The 25,286-nt window shown below is 37.2% G+C and overlaps 1 protein-coding gene across 1 annotated transcript in view; it reads right to left on the bottom strand.

The window, feature by feature from the left end:
* The window catches only part of kdrl (kinase insert domain receptor like), a 44,381-nt gene extending 20,361 nt beyond the window's left edge, over nt 1-24,020 (bottom strand). The window contains exons 1-19 of the mRNA XM_053630517.1: nt 23,441-24,020; nt 16,823-16,904; nt 15,517-15,713; nt 14,556-14,677; nt 13,493-13,652; nt 13,224-13,360; nt 12,277-12,448; nt 12,125-12,188; nt 11,797-11,963; nt 11,092-11,173; nt 7,841-8,037; nt 6,182-6,303; nt 5,153-5,312; nt 4,880-5,016; nt 4,577-4,748; nt 4,372-4,489; nt 4,100-4,266; nt 2,445-2,601; nt 150-264 (exon numbers count right to left, since the gene is read on the bottom strand). Of these exons, the coding sequence (XP_053486492.1) occupies nt 150-264; nt 2,445-2,601; nt 4,100-4,266; nt 4,372-4,489; nt 4,577-4,748; nt 4,880-5,016; nt 5,153-5,312; nt 6,182-6,303; nt 7,841-8,037; nt 11,092-11,173; nt 11,797-11,963; nt 12,125-12,188; nt 12,277-12,448; nt 13,224-13,360; nt 13,493-13,652; nt 14,556-14,677; nt 15,517-15,713; nt 16,823-16,904; nt 23,441-23,510 (2,598 nt within the window). The 5' untranslated portion in view covers nt 23,511-24,020. The remainder of the gene's footprint in view (nt 1-149; nt 265-2,444; nt 2,602-4,099; nt 4,267-4,371; nt 4,490-4,576; nt 4,749-4,879; nt 5,017-5,152; nt 5,313-6,181; nt 6,304-7,840; nt 8,038-11,091; nt 11,174-11,796; nt 11,964-12,124; nt 12,189-12,276; nt 12,449-13,223; nt 13,361-13,492; nt 13,653-14,555; nt 14,678-15,516; nt 15,714-16,822; nt 16,905-23,440) is intronic.
* Between the last annotated feature and the right edge of the window lie 1,266 nt (nt 24,021-25,286).

The raw sequence follows: 25,286 nt of genomic DNA, 5'->3' as shown, positions 1-25,286 counted from the left end.
GGTATTAGCACATGATTGTTCATGTACTGTTACTGTAAAGCGTTAGCCATGCATAAAACATCTTCCTGAAACCTTTCAGAAACATTTTTAAAACGATGTACAAAAATATATTTTGAAAGCTTTTTTTGTAATCAACATACAATACATACCTTGTTTCTGCTATTTATCTCCTTAAGCTCATTGGACACATCCATAATCATGTTTGCTGGATGTGAATATTTGGTACTGTTTTTGACAGTTATTGGATCCCTATATAATTTGCACCTATAAGACATAGGGTAAAAGAATTTCTGCAATTAGAAAATGCCCATTTTAATAAAAGACAGAATCAAAGGATATGTTTGAATGAGGCTTGTTCTACGCAGGCAGTAGAAATAACATATTACATATGTGCAATTTTTGGCAAATAAAATGTGTGAAATGTGCATGCAATGTGTGAAATCTGCTTTGGAAATCAGATTTGGCTAAAAATAATACAAATTCTGAGAATTGAGTCACAATGAGTACTTCCAGAAGTATGCATACAAAAACAGAAGTTCCTTTTAGTCATAAAGTTTCAAAGATGATATGCTGAGAAATAGCCAGAAAATAACATTTGCTAGCGTTAATAAAAATAATTTGTTTAATTAATGCCACTTAAGATTATATGCCTTTCAAGACCACCCACAAATGTCTCATTGTTTTTTTACTGATTTACTGTGTTGAAGGCAACAAAAGGTTATGCAATATCCTTCTGAGGAAAATAACAATGGGATTAATGTGCGTGGAGGCCAAAGAGGAAGCAGTAGCATGAGAGAATGGGCTGAGGCATGCGTCATCACTTAAAGGAAACGCCCCCACTTTCTGGCTGACTAAGATAAGGCTGACCCAGACGGAAACTTTTGATAACTTTTGCTTATGAGACACCCGATCAAATCACCTACCACTATACACATGAGCACTGGTGATCAACTCACTTCATAGTGAATACCTTTGACCATAATCATTAACACAACAACCCTCATTAACACAACAATACATCATATCAAAGTCAGCATCACTTTGATATGATGTATTTGAAATCTGTGATTATTGTGGTTTCACTTTTCTTCTGCTGAAGCTAGTCATTCAGTGCATTTACATGGACAACAATAATCCACTATTAACCTGATTAAGACAATACTGTGATTAAGAAACTATCATGTAAACAGCAATTTTTAATTACCTTAATATGATTAAGGTCCTACTCGAAGTAAACACTAATCGAATTAAGACATGTGGAGTACTCTTGTTTTAGTCGCATTATTGACGTGTATTACAGACATGTAAACACCTTAATCACATTATCAACGTTGTGTGAGAGTTTTCACCGCATTTTGCGACAGGACACGATCACACATGGCAGTGCTCAACATTTTACGGCGAACAAGAGAGTACGGCTGCGTCCCAAACCGCATACTTGCCTACTATAGGCCTGTAGTGGGTAAAAATACATGTATCTCAGCTACTATATAGGCGGTAAGTACACGGTTTGGGATGCAGCCCACGGCTTCAAGCAGTCGTCTATTTTCACGTACAGCATGACAAATAATTAACCGCACTTAAAGCGTTCGTAAAAAAAATTTAATAAAAACACCCAAAACTGTATACGGTACCATAACGAAGACGAACTGTATGTTGATACATGAAATTCTGGAGGGACGTCGGACGGCTTGGCACGGTGACATAATGACGTGCCGTTAATCTAATTATGTTCTATAACATGTAAAAGGGGGTACATGAAAGGAATATTCTAAAAGCGACTCATGTAAACACCTTAATCACATTATTATCTTACTCAGAGTAAGGTCAATAATTAGATTACTGCTGTCCATGTAAACATAGTCATTGTTTTAATATAAAGAGGAAGAGACCTGCTGAAATCACATGTTAACACACAAGTAATGTTTCCATTGTCACAGCTGATTATCTTTAAACTGCAGAAATTGAGTACTTTGACATTAATCATTCATCTGTGAACCAAATTTGCCAAACAGCATTATTGAACCAATGATCACTTAACTAACAGCAGTCCTAATTGCATAGTGTTTGTCATGCAAGATAATTTGAGCTTTTATTGTGAATGCTCCAAAATTTATTTCCCTTACCATTTCCACCATTTATCATTTATATTTGCCTGATTTTACAACCATGCTCTTTTGCTGGTGCTTAATATATATTCTGGGTGCACTGACAGCACTCAACATTTTTTGCAGTTTCACTAACACATTGGTCTTTGAACCTGGGAATACCAGATTGAAGCACAAGCTGAGCACTGGGATTTGCAAGATACATATCCAGTTTGTCTACAGATAGCTAATTGCTCCAAAGCTATAGGAAAAGGAGGAATTGTGGAACATTCTGATCATTCTGGACATTTGCTAAATGTAGCTGACTTCTTCTCATGTCTTGCAATACCAGCTTACCGTGTGAGCTTTTGATCAGGGTCACAGGGCTGCCACAACCATGTGATATTGGGCTTTGGGAATCCAAAGACAGTACAGGTAAGCTGGTGCTCCTGGCCTAGCCTGTAAGTCTGGGTGCCTACAGGAGCCACCTCTTCTTCAAATATTCTGGGTTTCACTGTGGAGGCACACATAATTTGGGTCTTTAAAAAAATGAAGATAGAGGCAAAAAGGTTCATAGAAAGAGAGTATGAAGTGAAAAGAACAAGGAAGCTAGAAGAGCATGAGCGGCCTAAGAGTAAATAGTAGACAAGAAGGGCTGAGGGATCACCACTCAAAGGAAAGGCACCCCCTTTCTGGCTGACTGAGATAAAGCCCACTGTGAGACCTCACTGGCTGATAACTTTTCAGCTGTATGATTATGAAAGACCCAAATGACCTACCATTACACACACAAGGTGATCAACTCAGTTAATACTGCACATCTCTGACCATAATCATTAACACAGCAACCCTGCAGTCAGCATCATGTATTTAATATGATGTATTGGGATTCTGTGGATATGTGTTTTTTTGTTTGTTTGTTTGTTTGTTTTTTGCTGAGGCTAGTCATTTCAACTGATGTTTTAATGTGAAGAGGAGTGTTTTTGATATTTCTCTCCAACATTGACGATTACTCTGATGTATGTGCTGATCTACTGAAATCAGACCTTGTTACAGACAATGGTAGATGTGCAAGATAATTTGAGCTTTTATTGTGAATACTCCAAAAACTCTTTTCCTTACCATTTCCACACTATAACCCACTTGCCATTTATATTTGCCTGATGATGTAATGTGTATGAAGCCAGTGACTGATGCAATGTTACAAATGTTTATATGCAGCAGAAGATGAGCCTCAACCTTAAATGTAGTGATTATCAAATTCTCATGTAGCAAAATTATGAGTATATGCAAACACTTTTCTTTTCTCTGGGATCTTACTAATTTGAACATTATGCTCTTAATCACATCAAAGCTTTATCCATCTGTGTACGTCCATAAGCCCAAGGAGAACTTGTACATCAATTATATAAATGTATTAAACTTTCATTATTGCAGTGGTATTACAAATGACCCTTTCTGTTAAATACAAATACCAACTGCTGAATATAGCTTTCTTTATTCAGTAGTTTGTTTTAAATGATAGTCATATGCAATTTTTCTTAACACGTTGCAATTGATCTGTAGGGTATGATAAGTTCAATGCGAGCTGGAAGGACAGTTGGATGTGTGCAGTGCAATGTGTAGTGCTGTAAGTCCCTTTCTATGTTTAGTGCAATAAGTCCCTTTCAAAAGCTACTAATGAACTCCAGGTGCATTCACTATGTCAATCTAGTTCACAGAAAAACAACCGAGACATTCCACCCATAGAAAACTAATAGGGCTAGGATAAGACTGAAGAAAAATTCTAGTATTTGTGTCTGTTGCCTTACTATTGACCAAAAATGTGTAGCTGATGGTAGCAGAGCCCTAGGTTTTCCTTAAGTTTATCACCCATCTGTGGAACACAGGATTTCTGTACATTCTGTCCCTGTATCCCAAGGCTGTGGTTTTGGGATAAGCTTCCTGCAGTACCTGGACAGCACCTTCTAGACTCAAGAAAAATATCACAGGTAGACAGTAGGTTCCCTTACCTTTGACAAAAAGTGTGTAGCTGATGTTCCTGTGAAGTCCATTCTTCTGGTTGGATAAAGTAATGGTAAAGACCCCTGCATCTTTTTCTTTCACCTCCTTAATGATGAGGTCATAGCCCTTTACCTTACAGCATAATGAGGCATTGATGGGGTTTCCATCCTTGTACCTGTGAAAATTACAGGAATATACAGAGAATCTCTAGACTTATTTCGATTATTCATTGCATTAGGGATTACAGTTATATTGTTAGGAAACTATTTTATGAACCTACCACACTATTTTGTCTGGTGCAGGCAGAGCATTGACCTGTGGTTTGAAGTCCCACCTTTTACCTTCTTCAACAGTGACAACAGTATGTGTTCCAGGGGTCACATTGAGGAATGGATGCTCTACAAAGGATAACAAAAAAAATCTCTCATGTTCTAAAACAATAAAAATATATTAATAGCACAGAAATCTATCCATTGCATACTCACCATGTACAATGACCTTGACTGAAGCATACTTCTTAGAGCCATCTAATGTTGCTGTGCAATTGTAAATCCCATTGTCTTTCAGAGTCACATCGGGTATATTAAGTTCGCTGTTCATTACAATGATTCTGTCAGGGTCACTCCTGCTTACATGAGTTCTACGAGTCCGATTGATCTGCCATATAGAGATGCAATTCCTTTGTGATCATTACTGTTGTTATTGATACCCTAACCTAGTAAATTTCTATTTAACAAAAATCAAACTCAATATTATATGCAAGACCTAGGGAGATCCTACAAACTTACAGGGTTGTTTTGGAATTCCCAATCAAATGTAATCCTGCCATTGAATGTGGTGTCTGCTGAGCAGGTGAGGTTCAGTGTGTTTCCAACCAGGACTCTTGGATGTTCAGGAGCAATGCGTACATTATTCAGAACACTGGCTACACACAAGACAAAGACAGTCATCACATGAATGTCTACTATTACACATTAAACGTCACAAACATAGACATTGGCTCAATAATTTAATTTGACCACTGTATATTTGAGGACAATAATATTAAAAAAAGCACTCACTACGACGTAAAACGATGAAGCTTGATGTGACCTCTGTTCCATCCACACTGGTGATACATTTGATTATGTTGTAGTACTTATAGGGACCCAGTGGAATCCTAAAACCCTCTTTTGGGTCCCATGACATGCGTGCTTTGACAGTGTGTTTCATGGGAGGATCCTGAAAAGAAAAGATCAGTCTTGAGGTCGTCCATCTATTCTTTCTCTATGTGATCGAGTTATTTTCAACTTAAAATTGATACATATTAAGGGCCATGTGGTAAAATGTAACTATGTAGTAAGGCATAAAACATCATATCTTTTTTTTGTTACATGTCTTTTGCTCTATCATGCTTAGAAATAGAGGAAAGGAAGGAAATGGGTAGGATGAATGCCTCAAATATTCCAGCAGTAGGAAGGTTACACAACAATCTGTAACATCTAACTGAGAAGTATTTGTCCATGACAAAGCAACATTTGGGTACAGCTTAACAGCTTAAGAGACAATATGCACACACTGGAAAATGCATCATGATTTGAGTTCATCAACCTTCTTGACTTCGCCTGGCCAGCTGTTTTCACTACCTACTGCATATTGCATGACAATCATGTATAAAATGGTGGTTGTATTTATAGTCAATGTCTTCTATTCTGGATGAAAAAAGTACAACAAAGTTCCTCTTCTTAAAGGAAGTAGACTGGGTGGCTCCACAAACCATCTCAAGCTTCCCTGCCCCTCGGCCAATGTATCTGTATCTTGTATCCAAATGCTTCAGGAAATGGTTGAAGTATGTGAGAATCTGGAGGATGCTTACAGTCCCATACTTCCTTCAATGCCTCATAGTAATAAACACATTGACCACTGTCTATATTGTTAAAAGAAAGCAGTCAGGAACACATAAGCTGCACAGAGTACTTACAGTATAACCACATAGTGCAATTAATGACACCCAAAACCTTATACTGGTTCATGATGGCATGATAAAACTTCTTATAAAGTATTAATGTATGGCTTCACAATGCATGAAATAGCAAAGTAAAAATACTCACTGTTTCCAAAGTAACAGTTTGATTAGGAGATGTTGTCCTGCAAGGGATTGACAGATTTTTTTCCTCCCTGTATGCAAACAGGATCTTCTCCCTGAAGGTCTCCAGGAATGGATGCTGATGATCTGTGCATAATATACAAGTGTGTAGTATAAATATAAAGTATGTATCATACGATCATTTTGATTTTATATGTATACAGTATCTCACAAAAGTGAGTACACCCCTCACATTTTTGTAAATATTTGATTATATCTTTTAAAGAGACAACACTGAAGAAATGACATTTTGCTACAATGTAAAATAGTGAGTGTACAGCTTTTGTGTACTCACTTTTATTGCCAACGGTTTAGACATTAATGGCTGTGTTGAGTTATTATGAGGGGACAGCAAATTTACACTGTTACACAAGCTGTACACTCGCTACTTTACATTGTAGCAAAGTGTCATTTCTTCAGTGTTGTCACATGAAAAGATATAATCAAATATTTACAGAAATGTGAGGGGTGTACTCACTTTTGTGAGATACTGTATATATATCTATCTATCTACATATATATATATATATATATATATATATATATATATATATATGTGTGTGTGTGTGTGTGTGTGTGTATATATACATATATATATGTATATATATATATGTATATACATATATATATACATATATATGTATATATATATATATAGTATGTTCTGAAAGAGTATTTGTACATTTTCAAAATTGTGTAAGTTAATTGTAAGATAAAAGGTTGTTAATGGGCAAAGTCTAACAGGTTTTTGGTGCTTTAGGAAATGGGTCTATGTGATAGAATGTCTTGAGTGTGCCTTATGAACTTGGGCTAAAGATCAGAAGGCAAATTTGAATAAGAAATTTGGTAAAGCATCTGCCGAAATTGCTTTCACACATTGCTACTGTTAAACTGCCAAACAGAAGCCCAGGCAGGAAATAATAGTTAATGACCAGTGCTTCCAACACAATCACACTCCGTTTCCGTCTCCCAAGTCATCCAGCCCTGTACAATAATATCCTGTCTCTGTATCTTTGTCTCAATGTCCCTGAACAGCTGAGTTCTGGCTGCCTAATTTGATATAATAAATGTTTTTTCAGTTTGTGATCATAAATATGTTATTACAGAAAGTCCTCATTGCCAGGTTGGCTGAGTCATGTTTTTGTCAAAACCTCAGTGAAGTGCACAAAATAACAGTTACTAATATGGTGCTAGTATTTTCTGGCCTTGTAAATGCTGTACTTGTTGGACCATTTAGTTCTAAAGATTTTTTTGTGTTTTTTTTTTGTTTCAAGCACTTATGCTGTGGAATGTACCAACAAAAAAAAAAACAGCATAAAAAAGATAAACAGTTTCCTACACATCAGAGAAAAAAATATTATCTGTACATGTAGATTAAACCCATTTTCTTAATCCCAAAGGAACCCTTACAACATTCAAATTTTCTCAAAATGGTCAACACTATAATGATGTTGATAATACATGTTCACAGCATTAAAAGAGATATTTATGAGCACTAAACAGTAACCCTAACTCTAACCCTGGATATGTTTATCATCCCAATTATGTCTTCTTTAGTCTGAGGTGTATTCCTGAAAAAGAAAAAGAAGATATCCACCAAACTGATCTAAAATTGATAGCTCACCTCTGACAAAGACATACGTTGAACTCTTCTGTTCGCTGGAATTGTTATGAATGCAAGTGTAGTATCCTGTGTCTGTGTACTTCAGGTTGTGTATCACCAGCTTGCTGCAGTTTGGTGTTAGCTCACACGGTTCAACTTGGACCCCTTCAGAGCTTAGAGTCCTACTGGCAAGACTCCACTGCACTTGGGTAGACCCCCTAATCCAAAAATCAATAATGACTATTAAGAATAGCATATAGGAAGATCCACAGATATCACACTAGGCCTAATTCACTGTTTTATCAGGAGTAATATCATCATAAGATTATAATATTCATCATAATATTAGACAGTGTTTATATTCTGAAACTGAGATTTTCAAGTCTGTTCTTGAAGAGAGATGTGGTCACTCAAGCAACTCATTAAATGGTATCATTTCTGCAAAGCTCCAATACTGAAATGCTGAACTCACAGTACACTCTTGAGAAAAAAAGAAAAAAGAAAAGGTTAAAGCTAGAACCCTGTCCCTCTCGGTGAACCTAACAACAGAGTGTTTTTCTGTTACAGAGGGGTTTTGAAGCTAAGAACCGTTACCTATTGTGAAGTAACAAAATTCGCAAAAGTGGACTGGGAGGTTTTTACTTTCATGTAATATGCGCTCGAGCATGCTCGAGAATGAAACTCGTGGGAATCATTCATTTATATCAGATATATATTTTCTATTATTATACTTAAGTATTATCTTGGCATAATTTATACTTTACTAGTATTACTGAAATTGAATACTTGAAGTACTCTTCTTATTTACATTTCCAAGAATTTTTTTTTTCTCCTTAGATTTTCATTTAGACCTTCAAAATACTCTATGCAATGTCAAAGGTCTCTTCTTCTATCATTCAGCCAATGACTGTATGCTACACATCAATAGCATGGGCTCAGTTTAGTATCCAATAAAATTCCTAATTGTAAAAAACAATCATCAATCATGCCAGTTTATCAGTGGCCATTACTTTCTCATGCTGCAGAATGGAGTTAGCACTATAGCTATCCATGAACATTTGAAGATGGATAAGCCACTGGACCACAGTGTGGAACATTAGGATAAGTGCCCCTGGTCCTTCCTCAGTAAAATTTTTCAATATACTGGGGTAAGCAAAGACTCGTTTTTTTTTTAAATCTTTAAAAAAAATAAATAAATAAAATTAAAGCATAATGAGATAAGTTTAATTAATTCGCTAACATTATCTGGTTATATTTTACTACGTTAACCTGTTTTTTTTGCTAATGTCAGGTTAGCCTAGCAAAGATTCCAGTAGCTAACATAATTGGCTAGGCAGCAAGCCAGATAAAAAGCAAAGCAGTTAAAAAGGTTCACATCTCTAAATGAGACCAATTATGAACTGATGTAGAAATGTAAGGGGCAGAATTCACACACCATACTGGCAATGACCTCCCTCTTAGGGGTGTAACCAAATACAAATACATTGTTGTTTAAATAGATAATGTATTTTAAACAGATATGAACAGGCCTAATGATTTTTTTTTAAAGCTAGTATGAACGGGAGGTTTTTACTTTCATGCAATGTGGGCTCAAGCCAACTATACAAATAGGAGACACTATTCTGTACAAACACAAAAGAAATATGCTTTCATTTATAGACCCACCACTCCATGCAACCCGCACACTGTGCACAGGCCAGCATGCTGGGTCTCCAAAATATAAGCATTTGATTCATTTTTACAATATTAATGTGTAGTTATTGTGCATGCCTTTTTGTTGTTCATAAATGAATGTTCCACTGTTATTAAAAGAAAATCTTTATGAAAGGGACCCCATCTAGGCTAGCAGCAGCACTGCATCGTAGTAGATTCTGATAAGTGTCCAGCAAACTTTTCTGATCTTTCTAGAATATAACAAAGTCAAAAACTCAAAGTAAATATAATAAAATATTACTAGACAGCAATTGTTGTTCTCCGATTTAGGAAAGACAAAATTAAATTTTCTGAAAGTCAGTTCCCTAGCTTACTCAATCATATTAAGTAGAAAGCTTGCCAGAAAATTCCATGAGGCATTTGGTTGAGACCAGTTATGAACTTGAGTGAAGTAGCTGCAGTTTAGGAACTTTACAAGTTCAGCAGCTGTTGAAAATAAGGTTATGTTCTGCAAAATGTTATTTGTCATAATTTATGAATGACAAATCATTTAAATTCCCGACAGCACTGCGTTGTTGTTTTTTATGTTTTACAGAATGTCAGGGGGTTCACAAAAAATGGATCTTCCATCTAGACTTCCAAATTAAATACAAATACAGACAGAGATCCAAATAATTGGAGCACTAAACAGATAAAGATACAGACACAGATAATAGCATTGTGTTACATCAGTAGTCTAAAAGCATCAGCAGATGCATTTATACTGGATAGTCATACCATTGATTTTTCATCCATATAACTATTTAACGATCTAATGGTTTATTTTTAAGTGTGTGAAATCCTCTCTCAAGCATTCACATAAGTCTGCCTTTCACATGGGAACATGCCTTTTCTTTCATGGTGTTTTCCCAGTAGAGCATCAAACATACCATGTCTGACATACCAGTGGGCTTGCTTCAACTGAGAGGTCAAACAACTTTAGTCCCTCATAATGAGCCAGATAGAACGGACAAATCAGAGACATTAAGAGAACATGCCCTTGTAGGGAACTGTCACACTCTGCATGCCCAGAATTGTTAGCATGCCTGACATGATTGGAACATGATGCAATTCTCCATAAATATTCAATAAACATGCATGTTTCGTTTCACACTACTTCCAGCTTTCAATAGGAATTAGAATTATTTATACAAACGAGACCATATCGATTGGCTCATGGAGTTACTGAATGTGTAACACCCTAGGCAGAAATACCACTCTTATCTGTTTTAATTTAAGTGCTGATGGTAAATTACGCTGAGATTTAAGAGCATTAGAAGTAAGCAGAGTCAGAACAAATGTTTCTGGACTCACGCCAACTATCCTTCTTCTGAAGTGAGCCTGATTATTCATCTCCTCTGAAGCAATACAAGACACAAAAGTGATATGTTTGGATGTATCATCATTATAATGACAGATTTAATAAGTGTATATTTAGTTTTTTTTTAAATCCCACATGTTTTGTGGTGTCTGGAATAAGAAAATTCTTTAGACATGACAGCATGCAGACATGTTCAATAGTAGCAAAAGAAATAAGATTTGTAGCTTTGCAGGATGTGTCAGAGATGAAAATACACTACCTGCAGATGAGTACGAGGGATCCTCCAGCATGCTGCAGGTGTGTGTCGTTGGGAGGATGCAGCTGTGGGGTTAACACCATCCCTGCAGGAAGCACAACACAGCCAAGGCATTCAGTAACATTATGCCTCTACTACCAGCATTCTTACCACATACAGCCATATTAAAGATGGAGATGAACGGAGACAGCTCAACAGCATTTTGATTCCATTAAGCATAATCTAATTAGGCTGTATTAACTGCAATATCTATCAAGTAAAATCATGCTGGCTGTATTACTGAACTCGTTAGACTATATAGCTGAATATATTTTGGTACAATATATTCTGAAAGTCAGTGGATATTTTTCAAGATTGTCTCTGAGAAACCTCACTTGTGCCCTGTGGATGGGGCATTGCCATCCTGGAAGACTGCCATTAGGATACATTCCCATCAGAATAGAAATGTTTTATCACAGGATAAAGGTCAGAATAACTTTGTGTTGATTTGTGGACCCACAACTTGCTAGGAAAATCCCCCTACAACACATCAGAGCCGATAGGTTTGCCTTTAATTTATGACCCATCTGTGGAACTCAGGATTTCTGCTGTACATTCTGTCCTAGTATCCCAAGTCTGTGGTTTTCGGATAAGCCTCATGCAGCCTCTGGATTCTATGCAGTACAGATATCAGACAAAATATCACAGGTAGACAGTAGGTTGTCTTACCTTTGACAGAAAATGTGCAACTTATGTTCCTGTGAAGCCGATTCTTCTGGCTGGAGAAAGCAAAGGCAAAGACCCCTTCTTCCTTTTCTTTCACCTCCTTGATGATGTGGTCATAGCCCATTACCTCATAGCATAAAGAGGCGTTGATGGGGAAGCCATTCTTGTACCTGTGAAGTTTTGTTACAGGAAAATACTGAGATACTCTACTTCAATTATTCTGATTATTCATTGCATTCGGGATTACTGTTAGTTATAAAACAATTTTATGACCGTAAAACAACTCTTTTCTGGTGTATGCAGAGCATTGACCTGTGGTTTAACATCCCACCTTTTACTTTCTACAACAGTGTCAACCGTATGTGTTCCATGGGTCACAGTGAGGAACGGATGCTCTACAAATAATAACAACAACAAAAAATGTCTCATTTACTAAAACAATAGCAAAAGTAATGGGACAGAATTTATCCAACACATACTCACCATGTACAATGATCGTGACTGAAGCATGTTTCTTAGAGTCATCTAGTGTTGCTGTGCAGATGTAAATGCCACTGTCCTCCACAGTCACACTGGGTATAATTAGTTTGCTGCTCATGACAATGACCTTGTTAGGGTCACTCCTTCTCACGTTAGTGTTGTGAGTTCTACTGATCTGGCATACAGAGAAGCAATTCCTTTGTGGTCATTACTATTTTTATTAATACCCTAACCTAGTACATTTATATTTTACCAATACAAACTCAATATTATATACAGTACTAAATGGCCAAAAGTATGTAGACACCCGAGTACTGAGCATCCCATTCCAAAACCATGGGTTTTAATATTGAGTTGTTTCTTCTTTCCTGTTATAACAGCCTCCTTTCTTCTGGGAACACTTGCCTGTAGATTTTGGAATGTGGCTATGAGCATTTGTGCCCATTCAGCCACAAGAGATTGGGCACTGATGTCGGCTGAGAAGGCCTAGTGAGCAGCCATCGTTTCAGTTCATCCAAAAGGAAATTAGTACAGTTGAAATCAGGGCTCTGTGCAGGCCACTAAAAAGATTTCACTTTGTGCACAGTGGCATTGTCATGCCAGGTTTGGGCGACTTAGTTCTAGTGTAAGAAGTATTATTGCTGCACCATGCAAAGACATTCTAGAGACAATTGTGTGCTTCCAAAATGGTGGCATCCGTTTCCTTTCACTGGAACTAAGGCACCCAAAGCTGTTCCGGAATGACAATGCCCCTATGCACAAAGTGAGATCTTTATAAAGACATGGTTTGCCAAGGTTGGTGTGGAAGAACTCAGGTTCCGTAGGTGCCCATGTACTTTTGGCCATATCATGTATGTAGGTCAAAAGAACTCAAGACCTCTTATATAAACAGAGACTGTTTTTCATGATGTATAAATAATTGCTTTTGATTTATGATAAAAAAAACTTACTGGGCTGTTTTGGAATTGCCAATCAAATTGAATCCTGCCATTGAATGTGGTGTTTGCTGAACAGGTGAGTGTCAGGGTATCTCCAACCAAGACTTTTGAATGCTCAGGAGTGATCCGTACATTTTCCAGAACACTGCCTATACAGAACACAGTGTTGGGATCACATGAATGTATACTGTTACACATTAAACATTACAAACAGAAATGTTGACTCAATAACTGCTGTATTTGAACACCTTATATTTGATAACATGTTAAAAAGCACTTACTACGACGTAGTATGATGAAGCTTGTTTTGACTTGTTCACCCTTCACACTGGTGGCACATGTGATTATGTCGTAGCTCTGATAAGGACCCAGTGGAATCCTAAAACCCACTTTTGGATCCCATGACACATGTGCTTTGGCAGAGTCGTTCATGCGGGGAAACTAAATTAAAAAAAAAGATCACTCGACGTAATCAACCAGTTCTTTTTCTATGAGAGTGAGTCAGGTTCAATTGAGAACCAATACATATAGATACAGTATAAGGGCAAATCACAATTAAGGTCTGTGGGACATTCTGTATGTGGTAAGACATAAAACATGTCTGGAGTATCATTTAACATCTTTTGTTTATTACTTTTCTTTTGTTCCATCATGATGTTAGAAAAAGAAGGAAGGAAGGAAATGGGTAGGATGAATGCCACAGATGTTCCAACAGCAGGAAGGTCACACAGCAATCTGTAACATCTAACTGAGAAGTATTTGTCCATGGCAAAGCAGCACTGGGTACAGCTTAATAGCTTAACAGACAATATGCACACACTGGAAAATGCATCATGATTTGAATTCATCAACCTTCTTGACTTCGCTCGGCCAGCTGTTTTTCCCACCTAAATTGCATGACAAACATGTATAAAATGGTGTATTTATAGTCAACGTCATCTATTGTGGATGGGAAAAGTCTACAACCACCTTCCTGTTCTTAAAGGAAGTAGACTGGGTGACTCCACAACCCTTCTCAAGCTTCCCTGCACCTCTGTCAGTGTATCTGTACACATCCAAATGCTTCAGAAAATGTCTGGAGGATGTGAACCATGAAGATGCTTATAGTCCTATACTTCCTTCAATGCTTCATAGTAATAAACTCGTTGTAATAAACTGTCTGCAATGTTAACATGTGAACTGAAAGCAGTCAGGAGCACTCACAGTGCAACCACATATTGCAATTAATGACACCCAAAGCCATCTTATATTCATTCATGATGGCATAACAAAACTTCTTATAAAGACTGGTACTTCTTATATGGCTTCACAATGTGTGAAATAGCAAGGTGAAAAAATACTCACTGTTTCCAAAGTAACATCTTGTGTAGGAGATGTTGTCCTGCAAGGGATTTCCAGAATTGTTTCATGTGGGTGTGTATAAAGGATTTTTTCCCTGGAGGTCCCCAGGAATGGATGACGATGATCTGTGAATAAAATATACATATGTATATTAAAACGTTTGTATGTACTATATGTATTATGCATATGTGATTATCTAAGTAGATGAGGCATCTGATGAAATTTCTGTAACACAATGCTACTGTGACAGTCAATAAGACACTGGAAAAACAGGAGCCCATCAGGAAATAATAGTCAATGACCAGAGCTTCCAACACAATCACACTCTGCTTCCGTCTCCCAAAAGTCATCCAGCCCTGTACAAATACTATCCTGTCTCTGCATCTTTGTTCTGTCTGCCTAATTTAATATAATAAATGTCTTTTCAGTGTGTGATCAGAAATATGTTATTACAAAAAGGCATTGCCAGATTGGCTGTTTCATGTTTTTGTTTAAACCTCAAAGAAATACACAAAGGAGCCCACGCTTTACATATTTCAAAGCACTGGAGAAATTCCACAATTGGTATCACATAGTCACTTACAGACTGAAAAAATATCAGGAACTAATATTGTCCTAGGATCTTCTGGCCTTATAAATGCTGCAATTGTTGGACAATTTAGTTTTAAAGATGTGACTTTTTTGTTATAAAGACTTTTAACAAAATTTATAGCAAACAAAAACAGCATAAAATAGATCAAAAATCGCCAACACGGGAGAAAAAGATTAAACACGTTTTCTTAAAAAGGACTGAATACAATGATGTTGCTAATCCATGCTCACAGCAATAAAAGTGAAGTTTCGGGGGGCTCTGAACAGTTTCAAATCCTAGAAATGATGATTATCCCAATTATATCTTCTTTAGTCTCAAGTGTATTCCAGGAAAAAGTTAAATGACCTACAGTATCTAAAACCAATAACTCACCTTTGACAAAGACATACGTTGAACTCTTGTGTTTTCTGGAATTGTTATGACTGCAAGTGTAGTATCCTGTGTCTGTGTACTTCAGGTTGTGTATCACCAGCCTGCTGCAGTTTGTAGTTAGCTCACACGGTTCAACTTGGGCCCCTTCAGAGCTCAGTTTCCTACTGGCAAGCTTCCAATGCAGCTGCGTAGACCCCCTAATCCAAAAATCAATAATGACTATTAAGAATAACATATAGGTACAGCCACAGATGACACACCTGGCCTAATTCGCTGTTTCAAATGTAGACTAATCATAAGAGGATATTAAATGTGTTTGTATTATGAAAACCTAAATTTTCAATTCTGTACACAAATAGATATTTAACAGTTCTGTTCATTTCTTTTAATTGCCTTTCCCATCTATATATCTATATTTAATGATATAATGGCTTATTTTGACATTTCAAATTTCTAATGCCTTTTGATAAGTCTCACTTTCACATGGGAACGTGGCTTTACTTGTATGGCATGTAATAGCAACACATTTTTCAAACAAGATCACATTAAACAGATCCCAGAAGAGCATCAAACATACCATGTCTGACATACCAGTGGGTTTGCCTCCAGACAGAGAGGTTAAACAAATTTAGTCCCTCATAACGAGCCAGATAGAATGGACAAATCAGAGACATTAAGAGCACATGCCCTTGAAGGGAAGCATCACATTCCACAGGCCCGAGGGGGGGTTAGCATTCCTGACATGATTGCAACATGATGCAAGTCTCCATAAATATTCAATAAATATGCAAGTTTTATTTCACACTACTTCCATCTTCCTGTTCCAATAAGATTGATTTTAACAAATGAGACCATATCGATTGGCTCATGGAGTTACTGAATGTGTAACACCCTAAGCAGAAATACGACTCTTATCTGTTTTAATTTATGTGCTGATGGTAAATTATGCTGAGATTTAAGAGCATTAGAAGTAAGCAGAGTCAGAACAAATGTTTCTGGACTCACGCCAACTATCCTTCTTCTGAAGTGGGCCTGATTATTCATCTCCTCTGAAGCAATACAAGACACAAAAGTGATGTATTATCCTCCCAAACACAGATATAGTAAGTAAAATTGAGTCCAAAATGTCTCACAGTTTTTGTGCGGGCAGGAAAATGAAAATTCTTTAGACATGACAGCACACAGATGTTTGTGTGCTACTACTACTACTACTACTACAGTAGTAATAGTAGTAATAGTACTAGTAGCAGCAACAGAAATAAGATTTGTAGCTTTGCAGGATGTGTCAGAGATGAGAATACACTACCTGCAGATGAGTATGAGGGATTCTCCAGCATGCTGCACGTGTGTGTCTTTGGAAGGATGCAGCTGTGGGTCTAACACCATCCCTGCAGGAAGCACAACACAGCCAAGGCATTCAGTAACAGTATGCCTCTACTGCCAGCATTGTAATTACAATCAGTGTAGTTACTCAAATTACTGCATTTTTCACTTCAAATCAAGCCAGACCCAAATCTTCTGTTGGGGGTCACCTCTATCTGCACAAAACCAATAACGTCAATTAAATCACTCAGTCAGTTTACCTAGGAGAATCTTGTTTCCTGTTTCTTATATAACCACTTTAATGGAGCTTGTCCAGCCTTCTATATATGCTAGTATTTTTATGTGTGGAAGATACAGAAATATTGTTAAACTGAAGAATTATATTTCATGTGTGGTCAGTTAAAATAGCTGATGGGAGAATTGAGTCATGCTGAGGATAGGAAGCACTGTCAGGCCCCCTCTTGTCCATTTTGACTCTGCTCCTCAAACAGCATTTGTTTATTGTGCTTTTTGTTCTGCAAAAGAGGTTTACTTTAATTGCACAATACAATGGATACAGTATGTAAAATTAGACAGAAAAGGAAAACTGCAGAGTTACAAAATGTCTTCAGTTCCTAATGAGGGTTACCATCAGTCACAATTTCTCTCTCTCTCTCTCTCTCTCTCGTGTGCGCTCTCTCGTTCTTTCTCCTATATACACACTCTCTTACTGCTTCCCTATTTCCCCTCTATTCAAAAAAGCTTCAGACTGAACCAATATGCATATAAACATGACGTTCAGCCACTGCACCCTACCATCAGTCTTGCACACCTGCAAACACACAACCACACAAAACCAATTAAATCTGTTCTGTGTATTGTGAAAGTAAGTATAAAAACACAGCTGCACTGGAAGAATGAACTTACCCACCATTGTTGCTACTTAATACGAACTTCCCCCCAGTCTGCTATAACATCATTGTTGTTTTATGCTCCAAGGTTAGTTAAAAGGAAGGGATATTACTTGTGTCCCCACCTCTCTCAGATGGATACTGCACCTCTACCCAAAACTCTTACTTTAAATACAAAGTCATCACTGTAATCAATATCACAATATCACTGTAACTCACTCAGCTAAAAAGTATCACTTTTCTTATTGCAAAGTATTTCAGTATTCCCCGGCCACTTTTAATTGTGAGGTTTTCCATGTCTAATTAAATCGTAGGAGTATTTTGATAGTTTAGTACATCTTTACAGATGTCATGCCATTTCACAAGATAAAAAGCATGATAAAACCTGCCCTACATATCACATACATATCACTATGTGTCAGCAAAATCTGTGAAAAGAGTAAAACTAAAATAAAATAGTAACACTGCAGCTTGCATCAGTAAAAGGTTTCATTCCAATGTCAATACCCCAGCGACATGTGGTCCATGTCACTTGTAATTTATTGCAGGATTTCCTATTAAAACCCTATGAAAAACATCCTCATTAAAAGTTAGAGTAGTGCATGAGGCTGTGGGTGAATGAAAGAGAAAGACCAGTAGCCAGAGTGTTGCTAATTGACTTTGGTCCCTGCATTTTGTGCCAGTAGCTTATGATTCTGCATCATTCCTTTTATATTGGTGTCAGCCGGTAATTATGCACATGGGCAGTTACACACAAAACACAAACATGCACACATTCTCTCTCCCATTAGTACATTCTCACAGATGTGGACCTGCATTCATATACTGGTGAGAAACACAGTACTTAAAGTCCACAAACTTTCATTGCTCATCCTCACAGCTGGTTTGTTCAGCAGGGCCTCCAGCAGTACTTAAAAAGCATTCTTTCTTATAAATTTCCATCATATCTGTCTCTGCGCCCACGTGCCCCCTTCTTCCACCCCCACCTGCCCCTGACTCCTGCCCATTGTTGACCTCACAAGCAGCTTCGCCCCCTCTTCAACAGCTGGAGCCTGCATTCCTCAGAACAGTGTCTGAAAAATACCAGAAATACAGTTTGCTGCAGTGCTTCAAGTGGCCTGGATCATGGTTCTCATAGAAGCCAATTAAAACTATGTAACAGGCATGAATATATGTAATACTGTATAGTCTGGGCACATAAAGGATGCAGGATTTAGCAAACTTGCTTGGGCTCCAGTTCCAGTCATTAAACTGTCAGTGAAATGAGTTGAGAGTTGCTTAGGCACCCCTTTCTCTGTGCTATGGATCCTTCTTCTAAATTTCTTATTCATTTAATTCCAATATACTGTATCATGAGAACAGGAAAAAATTGATCCAATGTGTACATTTAAGAAATTATTCCCCAATGAAACATTAAAGGAAAACAAAACAGGAGACATCACTGACTTTATATATATATATATATATATATATATATATATATATATATATATATATATATATATATATATAAACCAATTTGGGGTTCATTTGAGTAATCCAACAAACTAAAACCAGATTAAGAACAAGTGACTTAGACCAATGGAGCTCTTCCTCAGCAATGTATTGAGAGTACTACTTTTAAGTTTAGTCATGGATTGTCTGTCTGTGATGAGGAAATTTCACCTAACAGCCCTGAAATTGCTAGGCATAATGTGTGGAATTCCCTTCACTGCAGTTAATTCAGGACTCCCTGTTCTTCCTGTTCACTCACTGTGTGATGCAGTGTGCCCGTAAAGGCGTCTCAGAGGAGGCAATCATTTTGGAGCACGCACACCCACACAACAATAGAGAATCACAATTCCTGTAGCCTTGGCACAAGGTTCACTGACACTAAGAACAAAAGTGTTCAAATGCATACAGGCCTCATGAAAGAAAATAGGGTAAAAGACAAGCACTAATTGTTTGCCCTGGGATACTCCCCAGAGAATGACCACCCTTATTTTGTTTACTGCATATCCATTCTGCTCTTTTATCATTGTGTTTCAAGGGAATGAATATCCCTGAGGATATTCATTAGTACCTGATCTGCCAAAACAGGAGAATGTCTTAAATAGTGAGACTTGCTTTTCACAAGCATATAGTCATATTCCAGTTTGTCCTTCTTCCAAGCTGCTAGGTTAAGACAACATCAAAAAGACCAGACTTTTTATTAGCTTAAAGTTCAGTCCTCAGAGAACTGTCCAAATCTCTCCCATTCTTACAAAAATACAAGTAGCAGAACAACTGGCCAAATATACCGTCACAGTCAGGTTTTACAAGTAATACCACTCAAATAAGGTTATACTGTAGACTCTAGGGTATAACAAACAATACATACTATATCCTTCAAAAGTGGAATAGAATCCCATAAGCTCTCATAATATGCACTAAATCTCACAGGATTTGGTGTAGGACTGGTGAAGGACATTCACCCTGAAATTGCAATATGAAAGTATGAAAATGTATTATAGCGGGCTCTGAAACTAATCTGTTTATTATATGGCATGAGGGAAACATCATCACCCACATTTAGGCCAATTATAAAGCATGCATGTAAGCTATTAACCATTTCACTGGTCCACTGCCTACCACAATAATTCCCACTCTGTCAAACACTGGAGGGATCAAGAGATAACCAACATTAACATTCACAGCCCCTGTGTTGGCACCTGCCTTTCAACTACAGAGAGACCCTGTAATGCATAGTGTGCTCACACATTCCACTCCTCTATTGAAAGATGATTTGATTTTGCACATGGCTGACCTCTATCTACTGTATGCTTCTCAGCCTCCTGTATTAGTGCATCACAGATCTCCTCCAGAGTGCACACAGAAAGCCTTCTGAGAGAAGAAACATGATCTGACAAAACAAGAAATACTACATCTGTGATTGGGACACGGGGAAGCAGTTAGCATCTGTATTTCATTTCAGTAACATTTACTTCAAGTAAGGTCTGTCTCTCATATTAGTCAAATATTAAAAGTGGTGACTCAACTTATCCATCTCTAGTATCTGCACTTGTTCTGCTTGGGCTCTCATGCAGCAATGGTATTTTAGTAACAAATCCTAGCAGCAAAACATAATGAGGCTTTTGTCAAATTTATCTGCCTTTGAATATGGTGAATGACAGGATAAAGTACAGCATTACATTAATTGTAAAATGTTTAAAATAGTTTATGATGTTCCTTGCCAATAATCTCAATTTGACCTATGACATTTTGCACCAGTCGAGTAAAGTGCTTGTTATGATGCCTGATTTTAAAAGTATAAAATAAAAATATACATTTAAAGTTGGTAAAGACCATACCTGTGCACTGTAACAGACTTAACGAGTAGCTCTGTTTATGGCAGATATTATGATTATAACTACGTTATAACTAACCTATGCTAAGTGGTGCAATTTAAAAAAAATTCGGTAACCCTGAACATAGTGGCCATTTAAAATTCAAACTACACTTTAATAGGGCTTACTTTCTTCTGGTGTAACCGGCTGCTAGACGTGTTAAAACATTTCTATGAGAGACTGTATTGCCTCAGTGGTTGGAGAGTACTTCAAAATTGGAAGTCAAATTTCACCCTCATGTATGAAAAAAATCAATTTGAAATGGTCCCTGGACAATATCTACACCAATTAAGCATATTTTACTACTGTCCCAGTGCTAAATTACTAAATGTTTAATAAGAAAGGTCAAAGTCAGATTTTGTCTTATTCTCAGAGCTTAATGAGCAATCAGGGTGATGAATAATCCACAAAGAATTATGTTCCTCCAATGACTAATTTACAGTAAATAGCAGTTCAGAAAGAACACTGACTAATGTTCAATTGCTATAACCATTCTAGTAACTATGTAACTATTTCAGGAAAGTACATTCCACATTTTAGCTGATCGCAAAAATAAAAGCAATTATTTTAAATATTTCAAAAATTTGAACGTAGGCTTTTGATCCACTGTAACCCTGATCAGGATAATGTGGCTAGTAAGCGTGAAAGAGTGAAAGAATGAATTATTTAAGTACACATTTCTGAAATGAGCATATTATTTCAATAGTTGGATTATGTTCATGAAATAAATCTGTACTGAGATGGTCCGTTGAATTTAAAGGCGCATGCCTGCAAAAAGTTTGATAACCCCCTAATGTATTCAACAGTCAATCAGTAGGAAATCAATAGCTGTACCAGAAACACAACACAAAGCCATCAGATTTGCCTCATCAAAGAATACTGCTAAGACTCACAGATATCTTTGCATCTACTAATCCTTTCAATTGTCCAAAAATCTATCAGCTCACTATTTTGCAAAACAGTGCATTGATTGCTCCCTCCAAATGCAGCACAGCCACAAGACGGCTATACCTATTTACTGAAATCCATGAGAACATTTCACAGAGCAGAACCTTGGTGCTTGGTTAAATTTATTTTGCTAAGAAATCTTGATTTGTCAAATATTCCATGCACTTTTTTAATACTTGCTTTAAATACTCTCTTATTTCTTAAACTATCACCTTGACTACACACCTTTTTTGATTACATATTTAGTATAAACAATGCATTTTAGGCCTTCAGAAAACAATGGCATACATTTTCATACCGAGTGAATATATGAGTTATATTTACAGTTAACTGGGCATGCAAGATGCTTGGGGAAGGAATCTTTATTCGGGCAGTGTGTCACGTTTCCCTGACCTCGGTGGGCCAGAACAATTCCAGGGTGCCTCCTGGCTCTCCATCCACTTCCTCCATGTGTGTTTCCCACGCTCGGCATGTGGACAGCGAAGGAAATCTACATGGAAACCTTGTAGACAAAGCATGAAGACCAAAATGGCTACAGGTGGGAGGAGTGGTATTTCCTCTCTTTGGATCAAAGCAGGAGTCTCTATTTGTTTGGATACTAAGAGGAAGATGTGTATCTGCAGCATCTTAAGCAACATCCACCCTTTATATTCATATTTATTTATGGTCTGAGAGAGCCGGACAGTCAATGGATCTTTCTCCTGTAAACAGAAATTCTCTTCTCACACTGGACATTCCACTCAGTTCTACTGTTTTGGGTTCAGCTTCATAATGAAAACAAAAAAATGCCAAATTAATCCAGGGCCAGTGCATGCAAGGTGCGGACTACTTTTTCAAGTTGGGAATCACTGTCCGTTGTTTAAGGCTACTTTCTGATATTGACCAACCACATTTGCAGGAAGGACAAATCAGCATGTTTTTGTTTGTTTGTTTGTTTGTTTTTACTACTAACCAATTGATCACCCACAATCACTTACATAAAAACCAGCAAAAGCAAACTAGAGCTTCAATAAAGACTTGAACAGGCAGCTTGATGATTTCCTCAATGCTGAGCAGGTACACAGCGTCATTGAAGCTCAGAATCAGTGCATCGCTGGGACTAAACTCCCTCCTGTGCATTAACATGGAACTGCATTACCCGCACGAGCGCATCCAAACATCTATAAAGTCACACAGGTGCTAAAGAGGAGAAATGGACTTGATGCGCTTCATGGACTGGTATAGCAACTGTTTATTCATAGTATTAATGAACACTTAAGATTTCTTTCAAAGTGTGACCACCAGTCTACCACAACGCCAACATCTCTGATGTTTTCAGTAGCCTGAAGGAGCAAGTCATCAATTCGAAACACAGATAGGATAAATGCGAGATGGTTGATTTAAAAGATGACCACTTACCATTTGCTGGCGTCAAGCAGTGAAAAAGCACGAGTATGAAAGCTGCGCTTTCTCTCGGAGTCATGTTCATTCAGTGTGTTCAGAGAAGGTGTCGGTACTCTACAGTATCACTCACTCCAAGTGACTCGTGAAGCAGCTTAAACTCCGTATAACAGCGTGCGCGCTTCCGTCCAGTTGAGAAAAAACACTTAATGTTATTGTTCAGTAGAGATCCCTTTGACAAGAACACACTTGCATACAGTTCAGAGTATCAGATCCGGCGAGGTACGTCCCATAATGGAAACAAGCGTCCCGAACTCCAGTGAAGAGCAGTCTCGCGCGCAGGTGCGAGTGTTGTGAGTGTTTTCCCTTAAAATGGTCTGGATAAAATTTGGGAAACAATATACTGAAGCTTCCAATAGAATAGCCTCACAAGTCCCAGGATTAAAGATGAATATCAGGATAAATTATTCGAGTTTAAATGAATTGAAGTCTTGAAAGCGCGTGAAACTCATGACTGAGGCAGTGCTCTCTCAGCTGCTTTGGGCGCGCGCGCGCGCAGACTTTATAGGAAACACGACGCAACGTCACAGTCCAGTGAATCCGCAGCGCGCGCTGCTACATCTGTGGCCAAACTTACCTCAGCTTCATATATTGAGTCTATTTAAACATGTTTTGTGGCTGCCACATAAATACGCTTACTCTTATGCAGGCAGTAACATAAACTTTGTTATTTAAGCCAAGGCTAATGATGTCCCCAAAATATATTTTTTTTAAAAAGTGGAACCAAATATTGTCTTATGAAACATAAACACTTTTCTTCCTTTGTTATTCAAATTGTCAGTCTTGATCCCCAAATCTTTATCTCATTATATTCTTCTAATTTGGTCAGATAGCTAAAAAATTATACTGAATTAAATGACATTTTAAATAAATAAATAAATACATACATACATACATACATACATACATACAATATTTTTTAAATCGTTCTGTCTGTGTGCTTTTCTTACTATATTACCTCCCCAACAGAGTTTTTATACTGATAGTGTTCTTGGTCTATGAGCTAGTGAACCAATATCAGGATGTATTTATTGACAGAGACTTCAAAGCACTTCTATAAGATGCCCTGCATACGGGAGTGTGCCAAATACATAAAGTACATAAATGTATATAAACATCTTAGCCGCCACTGTTGTACAAATGAAACTGTGATCTATTCTGTACACTCATCCTGTAACAGTTACACTATCTCCACATAGTAGCTAAAATGCTATCAAACCAAATATATAAGACAAACAAGTCCTGGGTTTATTTTTAACTATTTAAAAAAAAAAAAAAAACAGGACACACATCTAAATTATATCAACACAAATAATCAATGGTAATCTCTGTCCCTCTTCCCCATGGTGTCTGTAAGATCAATACACTGTTCACCTAGATGCTAGAAATAACACACTTCATGCCGAGACATCTCATGCACTCCTTTGTTTTCGGAAGCTTAGGACGGATGCTTTGTTTCTGAGTGGACAAATCTGTTAGCAATTTGCTACGAGTGATACACAGCTTGTTTGTTTTTTTTTTCAACACTGTGTGGCAAAGAAGATGATATAGAGCCTGAAACCATGGGAGGCATACCCATTTGTACTACCCATATCTACCAGTTACACATAGTAATCTAAACAAAAATATATATATATATATATATATATATATATATATATATATATATATATATATATATATATATATATATATATATATATATATGTGTGTGTGTGTGTGTGTGTGTGTGTGTGTGTGTGTGTGTGTATTTTAGAAGCAGAGATCATAAATGGGACATTTTAACTATACTGACCTTAACACA

The sequence above is a fragment of the Ictalurus furcatus genome, chromosome 8, assembly GCF_023375685.1.
Source record: "Ictalurus furcatus strain D&B chromosome 8, Billie_1.0, whole genome shotgun sequence".
NCBI lineage: Eukaryota > Metazoa > Chordata > Actinopteri > Siluriformes > Ictaluridae > Ictalurus > Ictalurus furcatus.
This window is presented reverse-complemented; position numbering and strand designations above follow the sequence as displayed.